The sequence below is a fragment of the Odocoileus virginianus genome, chromosome 23 (genome assembly GCF_023699985.2).
Source record: "Odocoileus virginianus isolate 20LAN1187 ecotype Illinois chromosome 23, Ovbor_1.2, whole genome shotgun sequence".
Taxonomy (NCBI): Eukaryota; Metazoa; Chordata; class Mammalia; order Artiodactyla; family Cervidae; genus Odocoileus; species Odocoileus virginianus.
The window spans coordinates 43,073,245-43,094,651 of record NC_069696.1 but is presented as its reverse complement, the minus strand read 5'-3'; the positions used below and the strand labels follow the sequence as shown (position 1 = coordinate 43,094,651).

At 45.4% G+C, this 21,407-nt stretch overlaps 1 protein-coding gene across 6 annotated transcripts in view; it reads left to right on the top strand.

Annotated features, from left to right (window-relative positions):
- ABTB3 (ankyrin repeat and BTB domain containing 3) overlaps positions 1-21,407 on the top strand; it is a 473,097-nt gene that overhangs the window by 407,732 nt on the left and 43,958 nt on the right. For 5 of the 6 annotated variants that reach the window (XM_070453999.1, XM_070454000.1, XM_070453998.1 and 2 more), the window contains 3 exons: positions 14,876-15,041; positions 17,380-17,469; positions 19,422-19,523. In XM_070453999.1, the coding sequence (XP_070310100.1) occupies positions 14,876-15,041; positions 17,380-17,469; positions 19,422-19,523 (358 nt within the window). The remainder of the gene's footprint in view (positions 1-14,875; positions 15,042-17,379; positions 17,470-19,421; positions 19,524-21,407) is intronic. The other variant, XM_070453997.1, reaches the window with a different exon arrangement.

The following is a 21,407-nucleotide window of genomic DNA, read 5'->3' as shown; positions in this document are numbered from 1 at the left end:
ATCGTGAGTTGTAGGCCAGACACTGTCCCGGGTGCTTCTCACATTGTTCAGTCTCCCCCGTCTGCGTGCAAGACTTTATTTTCCTCTTCACACCTGAGGGAACTGGGGCTCCAGGAGGCTGGGAAATCTGGCTACTGTCACATGTAGAAAGAGCCTCATCTTGCATTAGAACCAGGGCTGTCTGACTCCAAAGCCCAAGTTCTCTCCACTAAAACAGTAACTTCAAAAACAGATATCATATATTAATGCATGTATGTGGGATCTAAAAAAAATGGCATAGATGATCTTATTTGCAAAACAGAAATAGAGACACAGACATAGAGAACACATGTATGGACACCATGGGAGGGAGGGAGGGCAGGATGAGCTGGGAGATTGAGGTTGACATATATACACTAGTGATATTAATGACAAAATAGATAACCAACAAGAACCTACTGTACCGCTCCGGGAACTCTATTCAGTGCTCCTTGGTCACCTAAACGGGAAGGAAATCCAAAAGGGGGGAGATATATATACACGTTTAGCTGATTCACTTTGCTGTATAGCAGAAACAAATACAACATTGCAAGGCAACTACACTCCCACAAAAATTAATTTTTAAGGTAACTTCAGTCAAAGAATCAGCATTGGGAAATGGGAAACAAACGTTTGAACAAGGCACACTGGTTCATCTTGGAAGGATCCGCCTCCAGCCTCAGTTCTCCTTAGAAATTTTTATGCCTGTCAGTCTCTTATGTCAATCTACACTGTCAGCATCATCCAAGGCCAAGGATCCCTGTAAAGAATTAACATAAAAATAGTCCAAGAAATGTATGAAAAGAGGCTCAACCTTACTAGTAACCCTGGAAATGCAATCTGAAACCACACCCTACTATGTATTTCATTCCCATCAGACTGGCAGATTGGAGAAAAGCTATAGAAGAGCATGGACTCTTAAACAGCACCAGAGGGGACTCTGAATCCACTTTCAAGTAAACTTGAAAACACATAATGCTACTCCTAGGTCTATACCCTGGAGAAACTCTCCCCTGTGTACAAAGATGTTCATAGATGCAGTGTTTGTAATAACAAAATACAGAAAAAAGAAAGGAACAAGCTTTCTACTGGAGAACAGATGAATAAATGCTGCTATGTTCATTCACAGGAATGCCAACTAGCAAAGAAAATAAATGAACTGGAGCTATATGTTATTATATAAATCTCAGAGACAATATTGTGCAAAAAAAGCAAGTTGAGGCAGGATTTGGGTTTAATGCTAACATTTACATAAAGCTTACCAACATGCAAAATAGTCTATATATTAGTAGGAATTCATAAAATAGTAAAAGCGTATATATATAAAGCAAGATAGCTATGATAAATGTCAAATTCAGGGGAGGTGGTAATCTCAGGAGGGTAGAAGAGATGATGGAATCAAGATAGGTGTACAGAGGTCTTTGTGTTTACAATGCTTTATTTTTTCAGTTGAGTTGGGTAGTGGACATGTTGGGGTTATTGTACTGTTATATATTTTATGTATGCCTAAAATAACCCACTAACAGTAAAAGCTACTTAGCCAGTGTTTGCAATAGCACATTCAAAGGCTGGTCCTGGGATACTAATAAGTATTATTTTAAAAATTGAAGTGGTTCAATAAATTTGGAAGACACTGGATTAAATAAAATTTAACAAGCTTTTAAAAAAAATTCTGTCTTTAACATCCCATGTTTCTTGTCAATCCCCAAAAGAAGGTTGTCCTATTAAATTATTTTGCCATAGATCAGGAGTCAGCAAGCTAGAGCTGCCTGCCACCTATTTTTGTATAAGAAGTTGTATGGGGAAATAAGCATGCCCATTTGTTTAGCATTGTTTATAACTGCTTTCACTACCAAGGCGGAGCTGAGTATTTGTGACAGAGACCAAATGGCCCATGAAGTCTAAAATATTTACTCTTTGGCCCTTTACAGAAAAAAATGTGCAGATCTGGGGACTTACTTCCCTGGCAGTCTAGTGCTTAAGACTCCATGCTTCCATTGCAGAGGGCACAATTTTGATCCCTGGTCAGGGAACTAAGATCCTGTATGCCTCATGGCATGGCCAAAAAATAGAGGAAAAAAAAAATGTTTTCAATGTGCAGATCTGTTTATGGGATTGGTGTTACTAGGAATTAATTTGGGGATTGTAACAACAGAATTTTGCCCTTTACATCTCAGGAATTGGTTCGTTTATTTGTGAAAAATTTTATAAAGACTATCCATTCTTTCTAGAATTCCTTAGAAGGTGGTGTTTCATCTTTGATCTTCAGCACCCAGTGCAATAGCCACTATATATTAGTACTTCATTGAATTGATTTAAAGATCCATTTGTGGAATGGATTAATTAGGATAGAGATTCATCAGCTGTAACATACATAGGAAATGCTTGTGGCTTAGATAAGATAGGAGCGTAACATTTTCCTCATCTAACAATCAAGGCTTGGGCAGTCTGGGGTGTTATGGCAGCTCCAGGTCAGAGACCCAGGCACCCTCCCTCTTGTTGCTCTGTGATCGCTTAGGTGATACCTTTCTCTGCACAGCCCAACATGGCTGACCCCACCCACCAGGGCCATGGCTGTCCAGTGGGAAGAGGGAATGTAGGATAGGGCCTATTCCAGAGACTGCACACATCACTTCCCCTCTCTCCCTATTGGTCAGCACTTAGCTGCAAGGGAACCTGGGAAATGTAGTCTTTATTTGGGCAGCCATGTGCCCAGCTAAAAATTCAGGTTCTACAATTCATAAACAAGGTAAAGGATTCTGGAGGACAGCACTGAGTCTCTGCCCCCAAAAAAGATACATTAAGGGCTTGCCAAAATCAAGAGTGACTCCTTTCTGTAAGGAAAGGCCTTATTTTCCACTCTTAAGCCCTGAGTGGGAGGAGGCTCAAGAGGGAGGGGGTATATAAAGAATCCGCCTGCAATGCAGAAAACCTGGGTCTGATCCCTGGGTCGAGAAGATCCCCTGGAGAAGGGAATGGCAACCTGCTCCAGTATTCTTGCCTGGAGAATTCCATGGACAGAGGAGCCTGGCGGACTACAGTCCATAGGGTGGCAAAGAGTCAGGATATGACTGAGCGGCTAACACTTTCACTTTTTTTTTTCATGGGTGATTCACAGTTGTTGTACAACAGAAGCCAACACAGTATTGTAAAGCAATTACCCTACAAATAATAGAATAAAATAAGCCATGATGCCAGAGCAAGAGACATGTAACTACAGTTCATTATTTTCTATTCAAAGTAACATGACAACATGTTCAGATATGAACACACCAGTTTGGTTTACCTACACCTGGTGTTTGAGATGTCTTTTTTCGCATATTTGAAAAGACCTAGAATTTCTATTTTGGCAGAGTGGGTTTTGCCACTAACTGAGCATTTACTTCTAAGGAAGAGAAAGTTTTCAGGCCCCTTGCTACATCTCACAAGGCAGAAAAGATTGGCTGGGAGGAGGACATGGAATCACACTTTTGTTACATTATGCATGACAGGTTTAATGAGCTGGCTCTTTTCTGTACTTCAGTAGCAGCATTAAACAGCAAGTGGGCACATCTTTTGGACAAAGATTTCTCCGAACTTTGCAAGTATTACATGTTCCATTTGCTGCAATCATATACTTTTTTCTCAGAAAGGTGCACAGAGATCTCAGTGTGACTTACTTTAGCACAAAACAGTCTCGATTTGTTCATCTTTTTGCTACCCAAAAGAAAAGGAAAAACTCCTCATTGAGGGGACTTGAAGGCTCTGAAAAGGAATTTGGCTTCCTTGGGAAAATGTGTTGAGGAGGGGACCTGGGGGCCTCTATCCAAGTGAGGCCTACAGTTCTCTGATTTGCCATTTCACGATTCATTTCTGAAGGAACCATTTTATTGTCACGCTTACAGAATCCTGTAATGAGAACTGCCTGATACATGAGATGATGCAAAAAAAATTGTATTTCCCTCCACCAGGGTTTCTCAGCCTCAGCACTGTTAACATCTTGGGCTGAATCACTGTTGTGGCGTCATCCTGTGTGTTGTAGGATGTTTAGGGGCATCTTTCACTTCTACTTGCTAGACGCCAGTAGCACCTTCCTAGTTGTGACAGCCAAAAATGTCTCCAGACATTGCCAGATGTCCGCTGGGAGACAAAGTCACCCTGGTTTGAGGTACCTGCAGCACCTAAAGGTATCCATAGGAAGACTTGCTAAATGACCCTGCTGCTGCTACTAAGTCGCTTCAGTCGTGTCCGACTCTGTGCGACCCCATAGACGGCAGCCCACCAGGCTCCTCCGTCCCTGGGATTCTCCAGGCAAGAACACTTCAGTGGGTTGCCATTTCCTCTTCCAATGCATGAAAGTGAAAAGTAAAAGTGAAGTCGCTCAGTCGTATCCGACTGTTCATGACCCCATAGGCTGCAGCCTACAAGGCACCTCCATCCATAGGATTTGCCAGGCAAGAGTACTGGAGTGGGTCACCAGTGCCTTCTCCGTAAATGACCTTAGAAGACATGAATTCTGCTCCTAAATACATCTAGTGTGAAAGTGAAAGTGTTAGTCGTTTAGTCGTGTCTGACTCTCTGCAACCCCATGGACTGTAGCCTGCCGAGCTCCTCTGTCCCTGGGATTTCCCAGGCAAGAATACTGGAGTGGGCTGCCATTGCCTTCTCCAAGCAGTCTCCCTTTGTTGTGGCTGGAACAGTGAGAAGGAAGAAATGACTGGGAGGTGGGGAACTTTCCAGAGGGGCAGCCGCAAGACAGCCTTGAATTTGAAGCCTGTGATTAGGAATCTAGATTTCTTTGGCACCCAACCCAGGACTTGGCATCTAGTAGGTACCCAGGCAGCATTTGAATAGAATCAAAAGAACGTGGAAGGCCTTTGGTAGCACAGAGAGACAGGGGAGTATGGTGATAAGAGCAGGGCTCCAGCAACAGCTTGCCTGGTTCAAATCTCAGTCCTGCTTACTACTTTCAGGCTCTGTGACCCGGGTCAGTTTTCTTAGCCTCTCTGTCTGCAGTTTCTTCTTCTGAGCAACAAAGATAAATTTTCTAGGGTTAAAGTAAGGATTAGATAAGTTCATATGTGTGAATGAGTATATTTGTGGGTGTGTGTGTGCACATATATATGTGTGTATATAATGGGGTTTCCCTGGTGGTTCAATGAATGGTAAAGAATCTACCTGCAATGCAGAAGACCCGGGTTCGATCCCTGGGTCAGGAAGATTCCCTGGAGGAGGAAATGGCAACCTGCTCCAGTATTCTTGCCTGAAAAATCCCATGGATCCTGGCAGGATGCCATCCATGGGATCACAAAGAGTCAGACATGACTGAGCACATACACACATATGCATGTAACAAAATATGTATATTGAAAGCATATATATATATAATAAAATATATATGTTAAAATTAGAACAATTCCTTGTACACAATACACACAATATGAGTTTGTTATTATTATATCACTATTATTATTTGAAAACCAATAAAATATTTTTAGTAAGCCTGGAATACTGCTTGAAATATAATAGGTGATCAGAATGAATTAACCAAGATTTTGTAAAATATTGGCTTCTTCATACCCATCTATGATACTAGAATTTATTCCATACCAACCTTCCCTAGTCCATAGTCCAAACTCAGACATCCCAAAACCAGGCAAGGAACACCAATAAGTGGACCCGACTGGAAGTAAGACAAGAACGAGGCATGTATATGCCCCACATCAAAGTTTTCCAGCTGTTTTCAAACCTTGTGCTGGTCAGCAACATGGGTGTTAGGAATACACTGACCTGTAGTTTGCCCCTCTGCTCCTAGGCCTGGCATCTCTCCCTCCTTCCTGAAGTTCCCTTCCAGGCAGAGACAGAAGGTGGCTGTCCTTGTGGCTCTTTGAGAACCACTGGGCTGCTTTTGAATAAAAGTGTAAACTGGCAAATTCTTGGGCTCGTTTCCTCCCACTGGGCCTCATCCAGTGCCCAGTAAGCTGGGAAACTAGACACATTTCTCTCCCAAGAGACCCTCTTGGCTGCAGTAATAAGTATTTGCATGAAATAAAAGCAAAAACTGAGAATTAAATTGTCAGGATGGAGTCAGGGAGAAAAAACTGTTGCCCAGTAAGTAGTGGTATATGTGCACCAGAAAACACGTGAAAAATTCAGACTGTCCATGCTTGGAGGCACCCAAGAACTTGACTAGCTCAACACCCCCATTTTATACACAAGGAAACTGAAGCTGTCAGTGGGGGCAAGGAAAGACCTGCCTTGGGACTGGAGGACTGTGCAGTTGGAGGATTGTTCGGTTGGAGGATGGGGAAGGGGGACCGGGATTCCAGATGGCCTGATTAAATCCCTAGAAAGAGGACCTGCAATTATAACATAAAAGTGTCGTATTAAGTATGTATCCCATGTATTGGGCAATTACGGTCGCACACTGTGCTGAGCGGTTCAAAAGTATCATCTTTAATCCTCCTCGCAGATAGAGACAGTGAGTACTGTTGCCGTCATGCCTGCTTTGCAGACAGCGTGACAGAGGCTGAGGGAGGTTACACTCCCCACCCCCAGTAGCAAGGAGGAAGCCGGACAGGGATGTGGAGTCTGCTGCTGGGCCCTGGGCTCCGCCTCCTGCGTTGTTGCAGAGGTTTGGTGTCAGACGCTCAGACTTTGGCCTCAGTTTCCTTGCCAGTATTATGGGAATAATAATAGCAACAGTTCCTTCAAGGAGAGAATCCTTTGAAGTGGTGGGAACTGAGTACTTCGCACAGCACCTGGTACATAATGAGCATGCAGGAAGTTTATCACTGATGAAGAAGTCATGGTTGTGGGAACTGTGTAGGCCTTTTGGGGTACAGGTCTCAGGGTTATGGGGAGTCCCTTTGGAAACTCAGTGGTTGCCAGCACATCACTAAGAACTGGGCAGTGTAAGAGTAGTCAGTAGGACCCACTCTGGATCCAGACTGCTTGAGTTTAAACCCTGACTCCTCCTTGTTAGCTGTGTGACAATGAACAAGTTAATTAACCTCTCTGTGCCTCATTTTCCTCATCTGTAAGATAGGTTCCTGGTAACAATAATGCCTTTCTCATAGGGTTTATCAAGGCTTCCTAGGTGGCTCAGACGGTAAAGAGTCTGACTGCAGTGCGGGAGACCCGGCTTTGATCCCTGAGTTGGGAAGATCCCCTGGAGAAGGAAATAGCAAGCTGCTATTCTTGCCTGGAAAATCCCATGGACGGAAGAACCTGGCAGGCTATAGTCCAAAGAGTCAGACATGACTAAGCGACTTTAATCATAGGGTTATCATGAGAGTTAAACAAGTGAATATTTGTATGAAATTTATGATACGCCTGGTCCATGGTCATTGCTTTCTGAGTCTTTGTTAGATGAGTAAAGCATGTAATGTTGGTGTCCCTATTTTACTCAGGAGAAACTCAAAGGAGATTAAGTCACTTGTGCAGCATTACAAGTGAGAGAGGGCAGAGCCAAGTGGTAAACCCAGGCAGTCTGGCTTCTGAGCCCACAGCCTAGGGAACTCAGCAGCGTTCCACTGGAGCTCAGGGAACCTGGAAGCTGCCAGTTACCTTCTACACCCACGGGGTCCGGATTGGTCCTAGAGATGGAGGAGGTGAAGGGGTCTGGGAGCCTGGCTGGGTAGGCCCACCGCATCCTGAGAGGCTCTGCCTTTTCTTGCTGTTGAACTGTTCCAGAAGTTGTGCTTTCATCAAATGTGACTCCCACCCCCCCTCCCTCCCCAGCTGCTGTCATCACATGCAGTTTGCTTGCAGAAACACAAAGGACAGGAATGGCAGCCCTTCTTGGGGCAGGTTTCCCCACTAGGAATAAGGCTGCCTTTATTCTGGTTGAGTTTGTTAGATACAGTGTCTAATGTGAGGCCTTAAGAAGTGCTATTCCTAAAATGTTCTTTACTCTCCATGTCTGTGAATCTGCTTCTTTGAAATATAGTGTGTTTTCTACAGTCTGAACCTCGCTTTGTGATTTGTAATAATGATTATGAGATCTCTCACATTTAATGAGAGCTGTGTGCTAAGCTCTGTTCTCTTCCATGCACTGTACATGGATTATCTCATTTAATCCCCACCCAGAATCCTACAAGGAAGGTATTATTACAAAAAGCTCATTTTACAGATGAGAAAACTGAACATCACAGAGGTTAAATAACTTGCCCCATGATCAACTAGCTGCTAAATAGTAGAGCTGGGGAAAACCAGAGGTCATGCTCGGAACCTCTATATTAGCGTTAAAACTAATAAATGAATAAAATGTGTCTGAGGCTTCACCAGCTTGAATCTGTCAGTTGGAGTGCATCAAGGGGGAAAAAAAAAAGATAGCAGAATGTATCAGCTCTCGCCTCAATGCCACCTCCTTCCCAGAGGAGAAAAGGCAGTGCAATTAACTGCAGTCCTCAGGCCTGCAGGTCTCCTGGAAAACATCTTTCTGAAGTCATGTTCCTGAAGTGGTGGGAAATACTGACCCAGTCTCTTGGGGCCGGGGCCCTTGAGAAATCAGAGAAATTGACCACCTTGGTAGCTGACCTTTTACTTAAACTGATCAGATTTTGTATGGCATCACTGAAAGTCACTCAAAGGGAAAACCACAGAGTTGATTACCTTCTGGGAAAGCCCCAGGCGACTGGCTTAGTAGACTTCTGCATAAATAAATCCTGCACGTGGGCAGGCACGCACATTTGTCCAGGCCACAGGAGGACCTGCTGGTCCTTCTAGGACCAATCCCCCAGAGACTTCCCAGAAAGAGTAAATGGAGCTCTGAGTCGTGTGTACAGGAATGCTGCAGGAATTAGGATTTTGCAGAGTTAAATTTTCTAACAAACCCAGTTGAACAGAAAGTCATGTTTTCATAGACCTTTATGGCAATTGTTTCTTACCTGCTTCAGTTTACCTGCCTGCATGGACTAGCAGAATTCAGTAACCAAAACAATTATTTATTTTGCATGACCAAGGGATTCTTGATGAACAGGCGGTTCCTGGGGCCTGTTCTCAAGAACGAATAGTGGTTCATGCATGGATCACCCATCAGTTAGTGACATGAGGCTTCAGGCACTGTTGGGGATACAACAGTTAACAGGATAGATGTGGTCCTGCCCTCAGGAAGTTGACTGCTCATGGGGGAATGGATAGTTAGGGAGTTTGGGATGGACAGGTACACACTGCTGTATTTAAAATAGATAACCAACAAGGATCTACTGTATAGTACAGGGAACTCTGCTCAATGTTATGTGGCAGCCCAGATGAGAGGGGGATTTGAGGGAGAATGGGGGTGGTGGTGGCGATTTAGTCTCTCAGTTATGTCCGACTCTGAAACCCCGTAGACTGTAGCCCACCAGGTATCTCTGTCCATGAGATTTTCCAGGCGAGAATACTGGAGTGGGCTGCCATTTCCTTCTTCAGGGAATCTTCCCCAGCCTGAGTCTCCTGCATTGCAGGGGGATTCTTTACCAACTGAACCACCAGGGACGCCCTTGGGAGAGAACGGATATATGTATGTGTATGACTGGGTCCCTTTGCTGTCCACCTGAAACCATCACAGCTTTGTTCATCAGCTATTGTTGTTGTTGTTGTTCAGTCACTGAGTCATTTTCAACTCTTTTGCGACCCCATGGACTGTAGCCCACCAGGCGCCTCTTTCCGTGGAATTTCCCAGGCAAGAATCTGGAGTGGGTCGCCATTTCCTTCTCCAGGGCATCTTCCTGAGCCAAGGATGGAACCCATGTTTCCTACATTGGCAGGCGGACTTTTTTTTTTTACCCCTAAGCCACCAGGAAAGTCCATAACATCTATTCTCCATTATAAAATAAAAAGTTTTTTTAAAAAGTGTGCCAGAGACCCTTCTGGTGGGCCAGTGGTTAAGACTCCACCTTCTAATGCAGGGGGCATGGGTTTGAACTCTGGTCAGAAGGTCCTACGTGCTGCACGGGGTGGAAAAAAAATTAAAAACTGTGCCAAAAAGAAAAAAAAAAAAAACAAGCTTTTTAAAAAGTGAAAAAGTAAATCAATAAAATAGTCAGAGGTTGTGAAAGGTGCTAATGAGGAGACAGATGAAACTGGCCTGGAGCTGAGGTGTATAAAGATAGGAGAGAAATTTACCTTCCTTTAGATGGTCAGTGAAGACGTCCTTCGAACAGGACATCCAAGCTCACACTTGAGGAGCAAGAAGGATCCAGGCCTGCAGAGAGCCAGGGGAAGGGCATTCCAGCGAGAGGGAACTATACAAGTAATATCCTCGAGGTGGGAAGGACCTTGGCCAGTTGAAGGGACAGAAGAGCGAAACAAGTTGCTAGTGAGAGTGAAGGCAGAAGGAAAGTGCTGGAGAGCAGGTCAGGGCCAGTGCCCTGTAGCCTGGCAGGCCGAGCCTGGGGAGCTGGAGTCTGTTCTCAGTACCTGGGAAGGCACTGAGAGATGTTAAGCAGAGGCAGAACATGGTCCTTTAGACATTTTTTTAATTAATTTTTTGGCCCCACCCTGCAGCCTGTGGGATCTTAGTTCCCTAATCAGGGATTGAACCCATGCCCTTGGCAATGAAAGTGCCAGAATCCTAACCACTGGCCCTCCAAGGAATTGCCCCATAGATGTTTTAAGCTCACTCTCAACTTGTGTGAGAGACTGGTTCAGATAAAGAGAAGAATGAAAGTGATTTTGCGTGTGTGTGACAAATTAAATCACATGGAAAGCTTTTACTAAAATATTTCAAAAGACAACTTTCCAATATATAAAAACCTAAATAACTGTCCCTTTCCAATCCTCCCATGCTAATGACCCAAGCCAAAGCTCTGTCATATTCTGAGCCTGAAAGATAAATTCTTACATCTATGCTTGGTGCTCGGCAGTCCTTGTTTGTCAGCAACTGTCTGGAATACCACAGACCTGAGATTTTAAAATATGCCCAGGCCTGAAAAGACTCTGTCTGACAAGCACTTTCATAGAACTGAAGTTACGACCTCTGAGCAAGAGATGCTGGTGTTTAGAACCAGGGTATGAGCGGTAGAGGTGGAGAGAAGTGAGTGGATTTGGGGTTTGAGATTTGAGTGGCAGCATTAACAGCTGATGGAACAGATATGGGAATGAGAGGAGGTGCTAGCCAGAGCACCGGGGTGGGCAATGGTGCCTTTTATGGAGGTGGGATGACAGGAGGATGAGGATGGAGAGTGGGTGTGGACGTGTTCATACAAAGTTCCATTTGGGACATGCTCAGTTTGAGGGTCTGAAAGCCATTGAAGCTGTTCGATCCACTAGGTAGTTGTATGTGTGGGCATGCCAGCATGACAGAGAAGTGCCAGCGTCGGGCTGAGGGCTCAGATCAGCCTGGTCAAATCCCGACTTGTCACTTACAAGCTCTGTGACTTGGGCAGTTTCCTCATCTCTGGAACAGGGCCCCCAACAGCACATTGTGCTGGTTCTGTGAGTTAATACATGAAAAGAGCTTAGATTTCAATAGTAAGTATTCAATAAATGTTGGCTCCCTGTAATAACAATTATCATCATCATCATCTTAGCGACAGTAATTTTCTTGCCATTTCTCTCTTTCTAATTAAAATCAAGGACCTCTGTAGCTGGTAAACACTTCTCCTGATGTTCCTGGAATTATTGCTTTACCAGTCTGGAAGCTCCATGAACATGGGGTGGTGTCTGTATCTTTCCATAAGCTCCCCTCCTGATGCCCACTCACAGGACGCACCTTAGTAACCTTCATCCAGTCACATGGAATTTAGCTTGATTCCAAAAAAAAAAAGAAAAGATGCTTATTTAAGAGAGGCAATCAGGCATTGAGGAGAGCAGAAGGGCCTCAGATACAGACAGGAGAGGAAATTGCAAATTCAGTGATGGTGACAATTCACAGCATCTTTGCTCCCCAAGATTTCACAAAGCAACCTCTTCCAGAGTTAGACAGTGGTCTGTTACAAGAAAGGTTTTCCTTACCATTATTCAGAACAGATACCCTCTCCCTGAGATATGCACACACATCCCCCTCGGGGCTCCAGACACCTCAGTGTAACATCTGCAGGCCCCACCTCTCCCTTTCTGGAAGCTTCTGTGATGTGTGCCCCAGGATCTAGCCCTCTTCTCTCTGTCCTTTCATTTTGTCCAAAGCGTCTGCCTTTAATCTATGTGTGGGGAACATGTGTCCCTTAGATAAAGCCCACTGCCACACCAAGCATCACCCCTCCCTCTGTCTATACTTCGGTGGGGCCCATGATCTCATTTCCTGTTCTTTTCAAACCACGGCACGTGGCTCTACCCTTGCTCAGATTTTTTTTTAAAGTTCAATTTGCTCAGTATTTGTGAGAGTATTTTTATTTGCTGAATCTGGCCACGTTAGCTGTAAGAATCCCAGGTCCAAATTCCCATGAAGTGGACTAAGACACCCTAGCACACAGCCCCATTCTGTGCCCTAGAATTTCTCATCGTGGGTGCTGATGCCCTGGCCTAAAGCCAGACCTGGCATCTTCAGCGCTCGCTCACTCACACCTGGGGAGCTCTCGGGCTTCCCTGGAAAGTCTTCCAACCAGGGTGGTCTAGGCTCCCCCACCTGCCATGAAACAGTCTTAATCCTGGAGTCCAGAGTCTGAGTCCAAGTCCAATACCTTTCTTAGTTCTTCCCAGGGCTCTCGTACAAACAGGCCTTTGGAGGCCTGGCGTGATGCCCAGTCCCTGAGGCCTGTGTGCAGATTAGACCCCGGGTCAACTCCTCGCTTCCTTTCTCTGGATTCCATCTTCACTGCATCAGCTCCCTCTGGTGGCCAGACGCAAACTCCTAGTGTCCTCTAAGAGCCCTGCCATCACCTATGACTGGGTTCCTATTTCAGGACAGCCTTCCTCCAAGGTTCCTTTGCCAGCTGAAATGAGTGATAGGTCAGGAACCCGGTGAAAGGTCAAGGGCACACCCATCTCACTCGATTCCTAAGACTCCCTCTGCCCTTCATCCCCAGCTTCTTTCCCCCAGGTCCTAGCCCTACTGAGGAGCCTTAGTGCCACAAACTCTCAGGGCAATACTTCCTCTCATCTCCCCCAGGAATAAAAACGGAAGTTCCTGGCAAACTTAACCATTCCTCTTGCCACAAAGTGGGTTAGTGAGAGGCAGGACTAGACCCAGGAATTCTGAACCCCTGGCTCTTTTCCTGAATATCCGCCCCCAGAATCAGCAAGGAGCGGGAATATGAAGGGGTCCGTGCCAGTGCTGACTCCCGCTGATGCAGGGCATGGAATTCACCAGCCTCGGGACAAGGGCCATCATCTGAGAAATGGGTGCCTGCTCATAGAGAAGACAAAGTCCTCGTCCTCTGCTCCTCCCAGCCTGCACTCAGCCTCTGTCACTTCCTGCTTGAGCAGTGACTTCTTTCCATCCAGCTGGTTCTTTTAGCACTAACACATCTCTCCACCTCTAGGGCCAGCTCCCCTCAAATTCATCCTCCACTGTCTCCCAGAGTTGGCCCTCCAACCATATCACTCCCGTGCCTGCTTAGAAACCTCAGTGGCTCTTAAGGATAGTCTTAGGATTAAGTAAAGTGCCCCTCCCTCAGCTCCTGGCCCTCTGCCTGGAAGTTAATGCTTCATAAACACTAAAACCTCCAGTTCGCTCCTGTAGCCCGCCACATCTCATGTGCACACCTTTACTCGGACAAGCCCTGCTCCAGCTTCTCCTACACTCCGTCCTTCTCTCTCCTTATTTAAGACACATCTCAGGGTGCACCTCCCCCAGGAAGGCTTGCTGGATCCCCTCGGTTCTGTTTGGCGCGCGTCTCTGATCACCGGTCACTGCAGCTGCCACGAGGCAGCCCCGTGACCAGGGCCTGTGCCCTCTGCCCTTCCGGGCCTTGTGCCCCTCTTGCAAACAGGCACTCAGTGAATGCTTGGTCATTTGATCTGATAATTCACCATGAGAAGGCGGTGACATCCTTTACGAGTAGAATTTGTACCCCTTCCTTGAATCCCTGATTCTCCTCCCTACACTTCCCTAACCTGGCTCCCTGTGCCTCGCTGGCTCAATTACTTTCTGATGCATATTGCCACTAGGACTCATTTCATCTTGCCAGATCTCTGCCATGCTTCCACTTCGGAAGTAGCGACTCCAGGCCTTCTGTGTCCATTCAGCTAACATCTTTAACACCTTCACATACTGTGTGCTGTCTGGACTGGATGCAGAGACTTGTTAGACAGGGTCTCTGCTCTCAAAAGTCCCCAGCCTGGAGGAGAATTTAGACAAGGAAAGAGGCAAATTAGTATGAGCTGTGATGAGGGGACAGGGTGACACAGTAGGTACCCAGGCCAGCTCTCCACAGACTGCCCTGGGCTTGCATCCCAGTTCCACTGCTTGTCGGCTGTGTAGCCTTGGGTGAGTCCCGTATCTGTGTCTGTTTCCCATGGTTAAAGGCGCAGGTGATGATAGTACTTACCTTTTTGGGTTATGTGGGGAGTAAATGAACTAACTCATGTAAAGACTATACCAGAGAGCCTAGCCCAGAGTATACAATCAGTACATATTAGCCACGATTATTCTTAGCTCAGTATGCTGTGGGAGTGGAGAGACAAGGCTAAGCATCAGTTACAAAGGAGGAAGGATCAAGAGATACCCGTATTCTAACTGGAGCCTGGGTGTGTGTGCTAAGCCGTTTCAGTTGTGTCTGACTCTTTGCGACCCATGGACTGTAGCCTGCCGGGCTCTTCTATCTGTGGGTTTCTCCAAGCAAGAATACAGGAGTGAGTTGCTGTGCCCTTATCCAGGAGCTGGAGCCTAGAAATGAGCAATTAACATGAGCAGCAAATGAGAAGTCTCCTTGGTGCTTCCTGATCTGTGCTCTTCAAGGACCAGCCCCTGGTGAAGCCGCTGCATCCAACTGACCATCTCTTCCTTCCTCAGGGCTGACGACTGCTTTTGCGCTTCTCGGAAGCTGGACGCAGTGGCCATCGAAGCCAAGTTTAAGCAGGACCTGGGCTTCCGGATGCTGAACTGTGGGCGGACGGACCTGGTGAAGCAGGCAGTGTCTCTTCTGGGGCCCGATGGGATCAACACCATGAGCGAACAGGTACGGGCTCTCGCAGTGTCTGAAGATCCTCCACCATGTGACCTGCCCTAGGGCGAGGGAAGCAGCAGGCACTCAATAGAGGCTCCCTCTACTGGCGATGTAGGGTGATTTTGTTGGTGGGGGTGGTTTTTTCCCTTAGTTTTTATTTTTTTAAGTTTTTAAAATATCTTGTAAAAGTATCCTTGTTCATCTTTATAGAAGTTTCACGTGATCATTGCAGCTGAAATGGAAAATAGAGAAAAATAGACTTATTCCAGAAAGGAAATAATGCCATCATCCAAATAACTATCATTTATATTTAGCATGTGTCCTTCAAGTCCTTTTTCCGGCATGGTTAAAATTAGTTCTCTGCTGGCCTGTTAGTGCATCATGGAACTAATCCAAGCAGATTTTCACCAAACTTTCAGGATATGTTTAAGATACACAAAAGTCATTCTGAAGGACCCTAGGAGACGCCTCAGAATTAGTCAGCCATCTCCCAACCCTAAGAGTGAGGTCCAGAGAGCTTGTGTGTCTACTGGGGAGATGTCCCCATGTGGGTGAAGATGTCACGGGTGGAGAAAACAAACAGTAGCTTTCAATGTTAGCCCCAGATGGAAAATCACAAGACAGATGGAGCTGTTTCTCACATGAGCAGCTCATGCAGCAAGTTCCAGGGAAGGGATACGAGCTAGTAATTTTCTTGAGCAGCACCACGGAGCCCTAACACACACACACACATTGTTAAAAAAAAAAAAAAAAAAACAGGGATTTATTGTACTTTTCTTTTTTTCAGTATTTTATATTAAAGATACTTTGTAATATCATTCAATGTTCTCTTTAAAATCACTTCAAGATATAAAAAATAAATAAATAAATAAATAAAATAAATAAAATAAAATCACTTCAAATGGATACACTGGCTCAGATGGTAAAGAATCTGCCTGCAATGCGGGCCAACTGGGTTCCATCCCTGGGTCGTGAAGATCTCCTGGAGGAGAAAATGCCTATGCATTCCAGTGTTCTTGCCCGGAAAATTCCATGGACAGAGAAGCCTGCGGGGGCTACAGTCCATGGGGTCGCAAAGAGTCAGACACGACTGAGCAACTAACAAAGTGGTCATATTTGTTCAGTTAAACATAGTTCAGTTGTTGGATTGTTCCTAATTACTTACATCAATAGTACTGAGAGAGATCTACTTAAGTCTTTGCTCAAATCTGATTATTTCATTAGAGAAAATTTTTAAAGTGGGAACAGTTGCTCAAATGCATCAGTTTATCTTAAGGTCTCCAATCTCAAATTACTTCCTCAGAGACTGTTTCCTTGTACACACTCTCCAACTATTTATGTGTACCCTATTAATCTTTTACTTTCTTTTGCTTGTTTTTCATTAGAGCTTAATTGCTTTTCTTCTTTATTTCAAAGAGCTCGTTACATATTAGGCATATAACCCTTTGTTATAATGTGACACATATGTCTCAATTTATTGTTTACCTCTTAATTTTGCTTATGAATTCAATCTTACGTCCACAATGTCATGACTTTCTTTTGTGATTTCTTCCATTACTTTTATACTTTTTAGAAACAGATTTAGAAACAGATTCAGTTAGATGTCTTTTATGGTTTTAATTTTTTTCTCTATATCTCTAATCAAACTGTAAATGATTTGGTGTATGGTATGAGATAAGGCTCTAACTTGAACGTTTTCCCACATAGCTTTCTTCACAGCAGTGTTTATTGAAAAATCCACCCCTTACTTATGTTGGTTATGGTACTTTGTAATAAGCAGACATCATGGGCAAATATGGAATTCTGAAAACCATTCCTCATTCGCTTGCCTTTTGCTTGTAAATGATAACGTCAAAGCAGATAGAGTGCTAGGGTCATACTCAGAGGCACCAATTTTGTTTGACACTGACCAGCAGGCCATAATGAGCAAAGATGACACTTGTTAAATCCTGAGAGAGAAAATGCCATGGAAACAGTATTTATCAATCAGATAGCTTAGGGCTGATGTTACAGAATCCAGAAAGTTCCTAAGAGGTTTCAGTTAAACCAGCCACTTGTTTTAGCAAACACTCTTAGATCTGTTGCACCCTAAGACACACAAACAAAATCCTCCAACTTAAGCCCAAATAAATGGAAAAAAAAAAAAAAAGACACTTTATGTTTCCCTTCTTGCTTCCATGTTGGTTTTCAAAATATGGAGGATTGTAGGGCTGTACATTTACTTTAGAATGCTGGATTTGGAGAACAAGCATAGTCTCTTTCACATGAGTAAGATATTCCATTTGTTATTGTCAAGTGACACAGCCACCTTGTAAACCTTCTCCATTCTCTGGTTTTTAATTCACCGCAGGGCATGACCCCCCTGATGTACGCCTGTGTCCGTGGGGACGAGGCGATGGTTCAGATGCTGCTGGATGCCGGAGCTGACCTGAATGTGGAGGTGAGGGTGCAGAGGGCTGCAGGGCCCCAGGGCCTGGCAGTCCCCGGGGAAGGCGAGCAAAGTGGGGGGGGGGGGGGGGCGCTTTATCTCTCAAGAGCCACCACTGAGGGTGCTCAGTCCAGCAAATAGGTCAGACCAGCTGTTGGATTTCCTCCAACCTGAAGCCCCAGCCCAACCAGACTCCAAGGAGCTGCCTGCAAGCATTTTTCATTTTAAAACAACCCATGCGGCTGCACAGAGCTCTAACTTTTCCCTTGGCTCAGCAATACCGAGTCTCTGATTCTTCCCACTGATCCGTTCCTCCTGGGATCTGGCAGAGAGAGCTCTCCTGAACCACCAGCCCTTCCCAGTGCCAAATACAAAGCTGGTCCATGTCTCCTGTGACCCCCAGATCTTCCACCCTCCCTCACCGAATCCTGATTGGCCCACTTGGTTGGCTCGCTGAAGCCACGGTTCTTAAAGCTAATTGCAGAGCTTCCTCAAGGCCGTGTGATATAGTGGAAAGCGTGCCCCCACAGGCTTCAGAATTTGATATGTGGGTTCAAATTCTGAAACTGCTGCATCTTAGTAACTTGCTTTTCTGCTTGGGCGAGTAGTTTCACCTTCTGAGCCACAGTGTTCCCCTTTGTGAAATGGGAGAATAATCAAACCCATCTCAGAGAGTTGTTGGAAGAAATAAATATAGAGGAGCATCAGTTTGGAATTCAGTTAATACTGGTTCCCCCCTCAAGGCTTATGATAGGTGAAATTATACTTCTTGACCTTATTCTATGCTGTCTTAAGACCCACTCTCACAGAAAAGAAACATAAAACAACTGACTCTCTTCTAGCAGTTCAGAAGTTGGGAAGATTGATGGACTTGCTGAAGTCCTAACTCAGCCACTCCAGAAAACTTTTTTTTTCGTTCAAAATTAGATGCTCTTGTAGTCTTAGTACTGTGCTTTTTAAAAAATGTGCTTTATATTCATCTGAGGAAAACAGGCAGTAGACATGGTTTTGGATCTAAAACCATTTGGGATCTTATAGGTTTTCAAGTATTGGGGATTTTTGTTCCCTGCTATGAATCCCCAAGCACCGTGCACATCCCTGCAAGAGCTCCTCAGTTTTGGGTCTCTGGTCCTCTAGCCCATCCCATAGCTCCCAACTCAAGGTCCTCACCTAGCCAGTGATTAGTGAACTCAGCTCTTCTGAAAGCAGCAGACATCACAGTTGAATGGCCCGGGAATGTTTAGAAGAAAAGCCATGGGTGGGTGACAGACAAGCCTGCAGGACCCTAACTTGTCCTGTCCACTGTCCTGCAGCCTGTCTCTTGGTCTGGGGTGTTTTGAGGTCCCCATGTGGGAAGGCCATCAGATTTCTCATTCATGCCCAAGGAAGGTTTGTGCCTAGGTTTCCAGTAGCATGAGGGTCCTCGTCAACCAGGAAGCCCGCAGAAGCATGAAATGAGGACAGTGTGGGAGGAGCTGTGACCAGGTGGTGATCTTCCTCCATTAGAAGGGAGGTGGTCTTGTTTGGCTTGGAAGCTCGAAGCAGACCTCCCCTTGTGTGGGGTTTGCCACTGCCGAGGATTTCCCCTAAAGATATGGATGTGATGCTGGCGGCCTCACCTGACATCCTGTAGCTCTCAGAAGCCCCGCCCTCCCTTAGGCAGGAAGAGGAGACGGGCAGGGGAGCTGGTTGTCTGTAGCCACCATTTACAGTTTCTTCAAGACTCCTTAGAGGCAGTCAGCAGTCACCCATTTAACTCTCTTCTGATGAGCAGCAAAGGAGTTTTTGTTGTGCACAGAGGATATAAAGTCAGTACCCTGTCCGTCTCCAGCATTGCCCAAGGCGCCTTCCAGGACATCCTTCTGTACATCTCTAGCCCGCGTGCCCAGCCACAGATAGGTCAGATTTGCTAGTCTAAGTATTGTGAAGGTCACATTTTGAAAATAATTTCAATTTGTTTATAGGTTGTCAGTACTCCTCATAAATATCCATCCGTCCACCCCGAGACCCGCCATTGGACGGCTCTGACTTTTGCTGTGTTGCATGGACATATTCCTGTAGTTCAGGTATTAACGCATTTCCCTATCCACATCTGACCTTTAATTGTACCTCTTTCATTACACAAATCTATACCTCTCCCGGCATGCCTATTCCCCCAGAGATTCATATTGGTTAATTGCAATGAAATACAGCACATTCATATCATATGAATGAAAATACTATGTGGAATGATCTATATGGCCTGGCTTTAACCAATATGAACTTATCACATACCTACATGCAGCCTTACACACAGAACGGCAAACCTACCAAGTTGTTCCCAGTTGCTCAAGGGTGGGGCCTGAGCTATGATTTTGTGGATTTGTTCATTTTTACTCATCATAACGTGAACCTAAGATGTGGCTGGTGTGAGACCTTAGAAACTTCCCTTAGGTATGACCCCAGTGTTTGCATAGAGTCTAGGGGTTTCCAACCAGTGGAAAGAAGCAGCCAAGCAGCCAAGGGAGTGGTTCCAAATGACACTTGGCTTGGATCCCACTTATGGAGAATTCCACATAAGAGGTCTAGGGTAGGGTCTTCATGTGTGTCTTCTGAAACAGATACCCAAATATGGAGACGTGTCCTCATCCAAGATCCTTTGGGCACATAAGTTGTTTTGCCCTCACCATTTCGGGTTGTTGTTGAGTTGGTGTTCAATGGCTAGCCATCCAGTATATTCTAGATCTTAAACTCGATTCATTCTAGATCTTAAAATTTTACTTCATTGGAAGAAAGAGATTGGCACCCCCAGTTCCCTAACCACATCTGGCCCCATAGTGAATGCTGGGTTTCAGGTACATCAGGAACTCCCCTCCTTTTATGTGGTCCAAGCCTCTGAGAATTACACAGAGCAGAAAATAGTATGTCAGGGACCCCTCGGCAATGTTGGAATTCCATAGGAATCCTTTATTTTTTCCTAGGTTATGGGAATCCTTAACACACATCAAAGGCATGTTTCAGGAGGTTGAGTGTGTGACATGTCACACCAAGATCTGACTTCTGCCTGTAGAACATCATGACCAGCCCACTCCTAGTAAAGGAATCTAAGAAAGAAGGGGTTGGAGGGTGGCCTAGCAGATACAAATAACATCTCTTAATGTGCAGTGGCATCCCCAGCCTTTAAATCAGGAATAGGAGCAGCGGGCAGCCACGCAAAGCCAAACGGAAGTCAGGTCACCTCTGTGCTGCAGGTGCACACGTGATGGAATGCCGAGTAGGCAGCCCCTCCTCACTATGCCCTCAGCTAGTCCTGTGCAGGTAAAACAGGCATTTCCCCCTCATTTTACATCAGCGGTGCTGACAGCACATTCACTGTGAGATCCGGCATGGACAGAATCTCCATTTTTAGGAAGCCCAGATATCTTAAAGAATGCCAGAATGGAGTCATATGCGGCAGCACTCCTGGAAGCTCATTCTGCCACGTTATTCACTGATCTTGCTGGCCAGGAAGCTCAGCGTTTGCTGAGCTGAGTTTCTAGGATGTTCCAGAAGGGATTATTGTCCTGGTTGGCCCAGTGATCCCCAGAGTCCTTCAGAACTCTTAAGATTCTATGGTTCTAAGAGACCCCTCTAATACTCTAAGGCTACTCCACTGATCTCCAGGGAAAGTTCTCCAGCAGTGTGATGCCACGAACTTCTAGCTCAGTGCTTCTAGAAATGTTAATGTGCATAGAAATCACCTGGAGAGCTTGTTGAAATGCAGATTCTAATCATTTGTTCTGGGGTGGAGCCTGAGAACCAGCATTTCAAACAAACTCCCAGGAGATGCTGATGCTGCTGGCCGTGGACCACAGTTTGAGCGATTTGAGTGGTCTGAGGTCCTAGGAGATGTGAGAGGCTCTCAGTTCACCCTCTGAGGTGCAGCTGCCCTGCCCCTGTGCACGTGGCCGTGGACCCAGAGGAGAGCGGGA